Raw genomic sequence first — 11143 nt, 5'->3', positions numbered from 1 at the left:
AATTTTAAATGGTAGAAAAATGCAATTGAAAAGTTGGATGAAGCTCCCTTCGAGCAGTTGCAGGGAGGCTGCAGAATGTAATGATTCTGATGTGTGCCAACTCGCTTCCACGGGAGAGCAGGCAGCAAATCTTTAAACTTACCTCCAGTGGTACATTAGAGCACTACCTGACATAAAAGGGAAACAAGTTTCCTGGAAAAGGCGTGCAGTAGGAGATCCCATGCAGGAAGATGGTGCCTGTGGCTCTGTACTTAGGCGTGTGCTGCCAAGACCTCCCTTGGAGCAAAGGCCCATGTCTGGATGAGAGCAGAGAGGTCCATGAGATGGCACAGTTGCTCCATGTGGAGATAGGTATCAAAAGAAGACATTGTATAGTGCCAGCCAAGCGTATCTTTTTGCAGATTGGTTTATTTCTAGCAGCACCTTTTCCTTGAGAGGTGTGGCACAAAAATGTGGTCCAGGCCTGGCCCCCAAGTACTCGCACGCTAAATACAACAGCCGTTCAAGAAAGTGACTGATTCCAGTTCCGAAATCTATAAGCACATCTGCTCCAGGTTAAGACAATACAACTGCAACCATGAAAATTACCCCCACCCCGCCTTTCCCTCAACCTCCCCAAATTCCTGGGTAATAACATGTTTAACTGTTTTCCCTGTGAGCTCTGCACAACAACTGAGTGTGTAGATTTTGCAAATTAAGCTGTCGTGATGTGACCCAGATCTGATAGGAGTTTCCTTTACATCATTCTCAACACTTCCGTTGCCATAACAAAAGGCAACTCTCCTTTCTGTGCAGCGTATTGCTCGCTCACAGGGAAACAAACTGTTGTTCTCCTAATAACATTCCTCTGCTGCATAAATTGTATGAAATAATTTGATGAAAATGATGGTAATGGCGTCTCAGAGGACGCAGTACACTTTACACAAGAGTCTCCTCTTAGAGACCTTGGACTCCTCACAAAGAACGTTCCCAGTGCTCTAGGGGAGGCGAAAGGCCCTGCGGAGGGACAGCCAGAGCTGACATCACCTAAAAGCAGTTGGAGATCTCGGCAAGTGGACGGTCATTTGGCAATGACAGACAGCTTAAAATATCTTTCAGGTTTGCAGGATGGAGTAAGAGCTAATGATTTTATAAATTAAATTAAGAATTGCTAAAGGGAATACCCAAACGCGGTATTTAGTATTTCAGGACTTTTTTTTCCATGTTACTGTATCACGGTGATGCACGGAGAGAGAGGGGGCTGAAAACAAGTGACAGGTATCCTAGAAGTGTGTGTGTGTAAACACGAGTTAAGGTTTCCTTCATGCTTTAGCCATTCCTCTGGATTAGAACCTAGCTACCCTAAAGAAACCAGAGGCAACCTCTTTCTTCCACTCCTCAAAACGTAAGACTAAATTAAAGTCTAGCAATGCTAATCCATACCTGTTCTAAAGGATGAATCGAAGCCCAGTGCTGAAAAGGGATGATGGCTGTATCAGGCAGGGTAGCCCTCATCCCAGTGTCAATAACTTGCTGAGAAAAGTCCAAAAGAAACTATTGCAGAACATCTAGTGAGTTAGAGTGATGCTAATAAACTTCAGCCATTCCCGAATAATAACTTCGCGTGGGCTTCTTACCCTCTGGAGTGAAAAGTGCAAGCAGAAGTGAAATTGTCAAAAAAAGGAAAGTCTCCCAAAGAATATTGTACCGGCATAAAGCTTACAAAGTGGTGAGGAGAAAACAAACAAGAGAATGGAAGGGAAAAGCTATGGGTGGGATCCCAGTGGAAGAGAAGAGCAGGACAAGCAGAAGAGGGGCACAGATTCCCTGGAGCCAGGCAGCTCACAGGGTGATGGTGTGAGACCCCACAAAATGAGAGGAGGAGGAGTTGGAGAAGTCAGGAAGTGCCCAGGGCATGAAGTCAGCCTGTAGGTGCCAGAGCCTGCAAAGGCAGATTTGGGATGTGGGGGATCCTGCTCAAAAGGCCCACCGTTTCTATTTCAATAGTCGGTGGAAGTTTCTGTGCCTGGTGGTTCTGAGAAGTCTCAGATGCTTGCACACCCAGCGGCTGGGAAAGGCAGGGCCCGTACTGCACTCATGGAAAATGTGACATTGTGCTGACACTGGTGGAAATGCTCCGTGCTGCTGGCGCTAAGGCAGAGCCGCTGCCTCCACAGTCAGCTGCTCCTCGTGTCTGCAAAGCAAACGCGAGCTCAGCCTGGGGCAGGTATTAGCCGCACTAAGACGTCTTCTCACCTGGCTTGCAGCTGAAGAACTCCCTGGAGCTCCTGGAACAGAGCAAAATGTAAGCCCCATTATGAAGATGCCATTTGCCTCCCAAAGTTTGTTCTTCCAGGCCTTAAAGATGTATGTCTGGGGCAGGGCAGGTCGTGTTTGTACCCTCCCTCAGAGCTTTAAAATCCCTAACCTGTTCTCCTTACATCTTCAGGGTTCAGAGCCATGGAAGAAAAGCGTGCCTGCTCCCAGGAGATGGCCTATTGCACAACGAATAGCTTTAAAACCAAATTGTTACCCCACAGGGCAGGGATCACACGACTTAAAGAGATGTTAACAAGCCGTGACAAACCTCTGGCATTAGAATTTTCATGCAAGCTGTTCTGCATCTAAAGCAGTCACTAAAGATCACACAGCATCTGAAAAATGAAGGCTACGGCAAGGCATAACCTCTCTCTGCTCCACTCCAGAGACCTGGCCATAGGAAGCGGGGCTGCGATTTGCACACTATCTGAACCTGATTATGTCTAATTTTTTGCATACAGAGCATGGAAAGGATCCTGGTTGAGGCACGGAAAATATGCGGCCACATGAGTCATTCTGTAATGGTTCATAAATCCTGAGAGGATCACAAAAGCAAAACATCTAACATTGCATCTTCCCTGTCCCTGCCAGTGGAACCCCACCTCTCGACACGCTCGGCACAAGGATGTGGGAATATGGTGAAAGCAAAGGAAATAGGATCATTTTCTCCTTGGAATAGAGGAATCTCATCAAACAGCAGCCAGGCTCAGATTTGCAACCTTCACAGAAGAGGCCATTCATAAGCTGAGGAGAAAGAACTGAACTCCTCCTCAGGTTGCCAAACCAAATTTACAATTCTTACTGCCCAGGCTCCAGCTTCTGTCTTTACCTCCTTGCAGAGCCAGGCAGGGGACTAGAGAGCAACAGCCTAAAAAGCAGAAGCCTCTCAAGCTCCGACCTCCTGCCCACCCTCTGGATTACTGGGAAGCTTAACGGAGCTCATATGCAGATGATGGGAGAGTATTTGGGACTTCCCCAGTGACGTTATCAAGGCAGAGCAAGGAAGGGCCTTACACTCTCAAAGTTAGAGGATGGGGGAACCAGCAAAGAATCTTGTTACAGTCCTAAAGGCTCAGGGAACATCTGCCAGTGCAAAGGGTCCTTCTTACAACCCTATGAGAGTCACCATCTCCATGCAAGCAGCAGGTATGTGGCAGCAGCATGCTGCTGCTCCAGGCTGCTAGCTAGTAAGGAGTGCTCTACTCTTTTAGGGATTCACTGGGTAGAGGCTGCACATCTCTAGGAAAAACACAGCTCTTGGGCAAGAGTGAGTGAAATTCACCATTATCTGCCCCACAGCAGAGGCTTCCTGTGGACCCCTGTCAGGCCCCTTTCCTGCTGGACGGAGCTGCTCTCCATTGTCCTGGGGGTTTATCAGTGGAAGCAGCACGTCTCCGTCAGCCATGGGATCTTGCCACTTATCGCTTGGATGTTACGGCACCCCAGGCTGGCGCGTGCTAGTGCTGCTGCTTTCAAGTGCAAACAGATCCGACGCACGGGGCTTTTAATTAACCTCTGCAGCCAGCTCAAGAAGGAAGGTGCAGTTCATTTCCCTGTCTGCCCTGGAAGCATATAAATAAAGAAATAGAAGAACTCTGAAAGGCCCAGCCTGATCTGGGGACTGCAAGGCAGCCACTAAAAGCCCTGAACTGTCACAAAATGAGGCTGTAAGAGCCTTGTGTAATCCCTAGGAGCTTGGGAGGTTTATTTGGATCTGCAGCTCTCCAGTACTTCATTTATGTTTATGTGAGGGGACGATGTCTTCCCAACTTGTTGAGTTAGTGTGGGAAAAGACCTGAAATATGTGGAGCCACTTGGAGTGGAAGGATGCTGGCTGCAGGAGCTCAGAGGCATTTCGATTCAGTTTACACGCTACATCAAATTCCAAGTGCGTCAGATGTGACATTTTTCATTTTCAGGAATATTCTGGAGCAGGAGGGAAGCCCAAAATGAGTCATTTGAGCTCTGACAGTGAGACACAGCTCCCATGGACCTGGATACGTGCATCCATCCTGGTCCCGTGGCTGCCACTGGAGCTACGTCTCTGCTTGGACTCAACAGACTGTAGGGATGTCGTGACAACCCCCATAGGCCTCCAGCTTCACAGGATAAGCCTGGTGCTTCCGTGCGTTAAGGACTGCGAGAAGGAAATGCGTAAGCACGGTCACTACACGACTGCCTTTCCCACACAGCTGTGAGCCCAGCAGCTCCCCGGTTGCCACACCAGAATGGAGACCTCCAGGAACGGACAGCTGTCACCCCGGCTCGTGCTCTGCTGTGCCTTCTGGGGACTCTGCCTGGCCTTTCCAGAATATGATGGTGAGTGCACATCTTCGGGTGAAAAATCGTTTCTTAAAGTAATGGATACTAGGTACCTTCTTAAGATCCCTAGAAACTCATTTTTGTCATGTTATCACATGGGTGCATGCTCTAATTGAGATTGATGCATACTCAAATTAGAGCAGGAGGTGATAGAAGATGCTTACGAAAGGGAAAGAAATGGGGTGAAGTGGATTCTTTTGAAAGTTGGGCAGAGGAAGCACCGTGTTTCCCCAGGCCTGTTGATAACTGCACGCCATAGCAATCGTTTGTGAGCGGTGGGACACCACCGAACAGAGCAGTCGTGTAAGTTTTCAGTAAGGTCGCTGATGGTTACTCCTGCACACCTAACTCTGTGAGTTAGCCTTTTCTGCCTATCGCACAACATCTTACAGAATACTCTTACTGCAAGGGACCCCAGCATAAAATGCAAAACCTTAGTGTTTGGTGTAAGCATCGTGTATCCAGCCTGTTCTGCAAAGTGCTAGCATTCGCATGCAAGCAAGTAACAGACTGTGTTTGCATCGACAGATTACTCTCAGAACGCCACCAACGAGCAGGTAATGACACCAGAGATCACACCGTGTCCCCGAGCCATCCCAGGGGAAAAGATAACGATAAACAACATCACGTACCTGTTGATACATGAAGCCACCCGCTCTCAGCTGAATAGCGTGGTCACCGTGCGGCTCATCCCCTGCCTCTACACCCTCGTCTTCCTTGTGGGGCTGCCTTCAAACGGGCTGGCCCTGTGGGTCCTGGCTACCAGGGCTGAGAAGCTGACCTCCACTGTCTTCCTGATGAACTTGGCTGCAGCAGACCTGCTGCTCATCTTGGTGCTGCCCTTCAAGATTTTCTACTATTTCCTGGGGAACAACTGGCCCTTTGGGGAAGGCCTGTGCCGGGTCACCACGGCTTTCTTCTACGGGAACATGTACTGCTCAGTGCTGCTGCTCACGTGCATCAGTGTCGACCGGTATCTGGCTGTGGTGCATCCTTTCTTCTCCCGTTCTTTCCGCACCCCTGCCTTTGCTGCCTGTACCTGCACTGCCATCTGGCTCTGTGCTGCTGCCCTCACCCTGCCCCTGACTCTGCAGCAGCAGTCGTATCCCCTGTACAGAGCAGGCACCACCTTGTGCCACGACGTTCTCCCCAGGCACGAGGATGACGGGTATTATTTCTACTATTTCATCTGCCTCATTGCCTGCGCTTTCCTTGCTCCTCTGGTGGTGATGCTGTTCAGCTACTGCTCAGTACTGCGAGCCCTCCTGGACAACGGCAAGCGCTACTCCTACTCCATGAAGCTCACAGCTCTCGTGCTGTTCACACTCGTGGCCTTCTACACACCCAGCAACGTTCTCCTCCTCGTTCATTACTCCAGCTATCACTCCAAGCTGTACGGTAACCTGTATATCAGCTACATGGTGAGCCTGGCCATCAGCACCTTTAACAGCTGTGCTGACCCCTTCGTCTACTACTATGTTTCTGAAGATTTCCGGGATAAGGTGAGGAGGAGATTCTTCAATCACAGCAAAAAAACCACCACATCCTTAAAAACCTCTAAAGAAACTCTCCCTCAGAAAAGTTCCAAGGATTTGCTGGTATGAGCCTCCAGCCCAGCTCCCTGCTCCCAAGGCACTCACAACATACAGTGGGGATAAGACAGTGAGTGCTGAGATTTCACAGGTTTCGTCCAGAGCAGCAAGCAGTACGTCCTAGTAGGCGAGTCCTGGTAAGGAAGAGCCACGTTCTTCTGTCTGCATGGCTGAGACCAAATAAACCTAGGCCACAGCATTCCCTGAAAAGTGTGGAGTCCAGATAAGATGTGGAGTGCTGAACATGAATAGATCTGTTACTGGGACACTGCACCTAACTTCTCATCTGGTCTCATATTGCCAGGGATGCTTTTGCTAACATACCTCAGTCTGCTTCTCCTAATACACGTTGCAAGCTGGTTGCTATCTGCTTTCTGTTTCCTTTTCTGCTACTGGCTTTCTTGCTGTCTTTGAACACATAGTCCTTTTACCTAAAACTGAAAAAGAACAGGCATTTAGCAAAATCAAATTTCTAAACATTCCAAAAGCACTAGGAGGTGCCTATGTGGAATGTATTCTCCTGAAATAAAATACTCCTCTGTCAGGAGAATGTACAGCACTAGCTTTTCTACCACTTACATTCTTGGCTTGACTAGTGAACAAAGGAACACCACCATGGTAATGCCAGCCCATTGTTGGTAATAAGTGTAAAAAATCCTATTCATTCATCCTATGATCCTCGGCATCCATGATTGCTCTGAGGCAAAGACTGTATTATGTCTCTTGAAGGGAAACATTCAGGAAGGAATTGAGCAAACGCTCACTCTAGAAACTCATCACTGCTTTTGCTTAATGACACACGCAATCGAGACCTCGCGTTTATGAACCAAGCTTGTTGCTCAATCCTGGAGCATATGGCAAATTTGACAAAATAGAGCCAGCTCATCTCTGGGAATAACCCAGTGAGGCACAAGGTAGAAAATGAGTGATCAACTTCCTTGGAGTTCCTGAATTCTTCAGTTTTATGGGTAAAGGCATGACTTCTGTGATCTATGATCAAACAAGCTTACAGCCTACAATGTGAATAAAGAGAGACAAACAGCATTGTTTTAAAATCAGTTTTTAATAAAATATTTATCATAATCTAAAACAAACCCTTTTCTGGACTCAGACTTGCTAAGTTGTGTGTGAACAAAACAAAAATGATCATAGAACTGTTTGCGTTTACATGTACGTGCAGGGGTGAAATGCAGGTGAAAAACTAGAGCCCATCTCCTACGGGTGCAGCAGTGCACGTACAGAGAACGTGCCAGCTACTGAACGCAGGAGATGTGGTGGAGCCAGGCTGCAAGCCAAGACTACTGTCACTCAGTCAGAAATAGCAAGTACTGCAAAAACGACAACAACAACAAAAACAACCAACAAACTGAGCTGAGGTTTTCCAAATAGATCATCTATCCACAATAATGAAAACCAGGTTACTCTGCATTAAATATCAATAATCAGTGTCAGCAAAGCAAGTGCTGTTGTTTCAATGATGCTATTCAAACAAACTGAACATTCTTCTGATATTTGTTTGCTACTGAGGCTGATTAAGGAGGAGGGAAAGAGGCAAGGCCAAAACACTTGGACAAGAAAGGACAAGGGAACTATTGCTTTAAAATAAATACCATGGTAATGATTACTCTGCATAATGTACAGTTACAAATATATAAATATTAATTTCATTGAAAGGATTGCAAGCAAAAATCACTGATAACTAGCACTGCTGTAGCTATTCAGTAATGTAACTTGATGTATGTAGGAATTTGTGTCTTACAAACCCACCAGCACTTTTCTCCTTTTGCAGTGAGGGACCATCAGAGAAAGGAAAGGAGAAGCACCTCTGACAGAGGGAGGCATATGTCTCTAAGCCACAAACAATTCAAAGCCCAAAGAAGCAGAAGCTCTGCTTTTCTTGAGTAATACTGAGTCTGATATGGCTATGTTGTGTCAAGTGGTCCTCCTGGATCTAGCCCTAAGAGTTTGTGTATTACACGTAGGACTTCGAAGAAAGGAAGAAAAATAGGTATTAATTTTTTTTCCTGGATAAGAATTACTGACGATAACAAGAAACAGGAACAACCTGGGGACAGGGGAAAGCTACGGACCAGCAGCTGAGGTGGAGAGGACAGAGACCTATTCCGTTACTACTGTAATAAGGGAGAAAATGCAATCAGGTGTGTATTTGTAGGTTCCTTTATTTGATTCCTTAAATGAAATGACTGATTTTTAACTCTAGAAAGGAGCTAGTTTGGTGGCAGGAGTGAGGGGAGGCAGAGCTGCCAATATGTACCTAAGGAACACAGGAAGAAGAGACGATGGACTAATGATTTCCCTGAAAGCTGTGAAGAGGCACCCAAGGTGATGTCAGGCTTTAGGGTACAGGAAACCTGGCACATGACCTCACATGCAGCGTCCCATTTAGAACCATTTTAGGACACTGAGGCTGCTCTGCCTCTGCCTGCTAGGGGTCCAGGACTCTTTGTCAGTTCTTCTAGTGGTAAAACAGAAGCAAGACTCCCCTGCCTCAAACAGGTGCGTGCTCTGGCACCCAGAGAGCCCACAGACCAAAGCCATGATTGATGGGCTGGCACCAAGGAGAAATTTAGCTGGCAGTAATGGGGAGATGTTTGTATCTTGAATTAGTGGATTACATGTAACAGAGACTGAGGAAAATGAAGGAAGTCACGTTTAATACTAAGCTGAATCTCCCTACCTTCATCTTCTTGTCCCCAGTGGTGACACTGTCTGACTGCCCATGGATCTATGAGAGGATCAAGCAATATGAAATTACTTAAAATATCTATCTACAAGCATTAAATGGATGAGACAGGGAAACTAAAGCCAGAAGGGGACAGAGGGGACAGAGAGGAGGCTGAAGAACCCTGAGCACAGGTCCCATCTTCTGTGGGAAGCCACTCACACAGACATTATCAGGGTGACCAAACGTCTCATTCTCCAGCCTTGAAGCATTAAACAGCTGAGGCTGGAACCAGCAAACAGCAGGGTTTGTATTGTGCAGCTTTGATATTTAGAAAAGGGGAAAAAAAAGAAACAACAAAACAACCTCTTGTTGCAGCTCATACTAGGTCTGTTATTTACCCAGGGAATAAATATTGACTCAGTCCTGTGTGTGTACACAATAGCTAGCATCTGCCAGGCCAGTTGCTTACAGGAGATGGAATTTAGTTTAAAGGCATTTATTTACCTGCCAGACAGGAATGCAGCCGCCAGTGCTTCTGCTGTGCAGTGGGGACACAGTGAGGACGTGGTCTGTTCATACACACTGAAGAGACGTGGCAAAAAACTCTGCTGAGAAGCAGTGGGTGCATACGGGCAACAGCCACGTCAAGATGCTGTGAGGAGAGCTCACAGCAGCCACGAAGGAAGGCTTGGTAACTTGCCAACAAAGCAGTTCTGAAATTTCTGAGAACTTCAAGACCCAGACCTTCATCGTGTCAGTTACATTCTGCAAATATCTAGCCCCAGACAAAAAAGGACTGGAAACTACAAATGCCCAACTTCTGGGATACCTCCTGTTTTGTCCCCATGTAGACAGTTTTCTGGAATAAAATTGCTTTTATTCTGGAATGGAATGTCTATACTGGGATATATTCTTGTCAGGGTTCCTGTGTAAACAAGCCCTAAAAATGAATGGAGCTGGGCTTTTTCCTGTTTCCATTCACCAATAAACACCCTCAAAAGGAGTTTCCACCCCACTCTGGGTCCTTGTAACAATAGACGTGGGAAGATAAAATATTAACACTATTTTGCAACAGGCAATTGCATCTAACTCCTCCAAAGAGAACAATGCTGCTCCAGGCAGGAAGGGAAACCAAAAAGTCTTGGCTCATGCACTTTTGGAAACACACAGCTTTTGTTTTTAGTTTTACCACATTGCTTGGGGCAGGTCATTCTAAGGGAGTCCAGTCTCTGTGACACCAGTGATTTGTACTGGCAAGCAGGCCCAGGGCCTATGCATAGATTACCATATCCAGAAAAAAAAATCATTGTATGGGAATGCTGGTGGGAGCAGGATAAAAGTGATTGGTGAAGTCAGGCGAGCATTTAAAAGGACTGTGCCTTGGGTCAGTTCATGTCAGGGTTACAAGGAGGAAAGGGGCTGCAGAGCTGAGAAGGCTGCAAGCAAACCTCATCAGCACATAGTGCAAAATGAAGAGGGCTCACCCACCAGATCCTGGTCACTGCTATGGCTAGCAAACTCCCCACCTGAAACTTTTCAGCCCTGTCTGACAGTGGATTTGAGTTTTCTCTTGTGAAATGGACCTCCCAACATCTTTCCTGAACATGGAGGCATTAGGGCAGTTTTTCCTCTTGTAGGACATAATTGTGGGTACAGTAGACTTACAGGCTAGAGAAGATGATTAGCCTCTTATGTCATAATTAGCAAAACATACTGATTTTTATTATAATAATTTGAGAGAAAACTCCTCAGCCATCCTTCCTCAAACAGCAGTTCAGCTAAGCACGAGGCCTGGACTTAGCTTCTAAATGTAGCTAGGAAATGGCATTTGCAGTATCCTGATAATAGAGAAAACATTTTGAAAAGGTCTATAAGTTTGAATTCCAGCCCCTATTTTTCTCACCTAGAGGGCACAGTATATTGGCTTCCCATCCTTGGAAGTAATCCTAGGAGGATGCACAAAAGGCAGGAAAATTGACAGAAGAATAATGCTGAGTGTCCCCCTTAGCGCTCCAGATCCACCCCCGTGGGGCAGCAAAGCCTACAGTTCTGAGGGCATCAGGAAGTAGTCATCATTCGGTTTCTGTTCTGCAGCAGGTCGTCTGTTGGAACAAACTCATACAGGAGTTGATTCTGAGCCTCTTCTCTTTTTTAAATTATATATTTCTGTTGAAAAGAGAACATGATGAAAAAAGTCACTTTCCCATTACATATCTTTGTGAAACATCACTGAGGCTGGGCAGAG

At 46.5% G+C, this 11143-nt stretch overlaps 2 protein-coding genes across 8 annotated transcripts in view; one reads left to right on the top strand and one right to left on the bottom strand.

Annotated features, from left to right (window-relative positions):
- Positions 1-28: 28 nt before the first annotated feature.
- Positions 29-7531, top strand: F2RL3 (F2R like thrombin or trypsin receptor 3). Its single transcript, XM_013195251.3, has 2 exons — positions 29-4617; positions 5149-7531. The coding sequence occupies exons 1-2, from the start codon at positions 4527-4529 to the stop codon at positions 6222-6224; spliced, it is 1167 nt and encodes a 388-aa protein (XP_013050705.2). The 5' UTR covers positions 29-4526; the 3' UTR covers positions 6225-7531.
- CPAMD8 (C3 and PZP like alpha-2-macroglobulin domain containing 8) overlaps positions 6300-11143 on the bottom strand; it is a 55008-nt gene continuing 50164 nt past the window's right edge. For 3 of the 7 annotated variants that reach the window (XM_066984117.1, XM_048077631.2, XM_048077635.2), the window contains exon 43: positions 7257-11064. In XM_066984117.1, the coding sequence (XP_066840218.1) occupies position 11064 (1 nt within the window). In that variant the 3' untranslated portion in view covers positions 7257-11063. Of the gene's footprint in view, positions 6650-7256; positions 11065-11143 lie in introns of those variants that run through there. The other 4 variants (XR_010826798.1, XR_010826796.1, XR_010826799.1 and 1 more) reach the window with 4 other exon arrangements.

Source organism: Anser cygnoides, chromosome 27, assembly GCF_040182565.1.
Source record: "Anser cygnoides isolate HZ-2024a breed goose chromosome 27, Taihu_goose_T2T_genome, whole genome shotgun sequence".
NCBI classification, from domain to species: Eukaryota; Metazoa; Chordata; class Aves; order Anseriformes; family Anatidae; genus Anser; species Anser cygnoides.
Note: the sequence above shows the minus strand (reverse complement) of the source record. Positions and strands in the feature narration are given on the sequence as shown.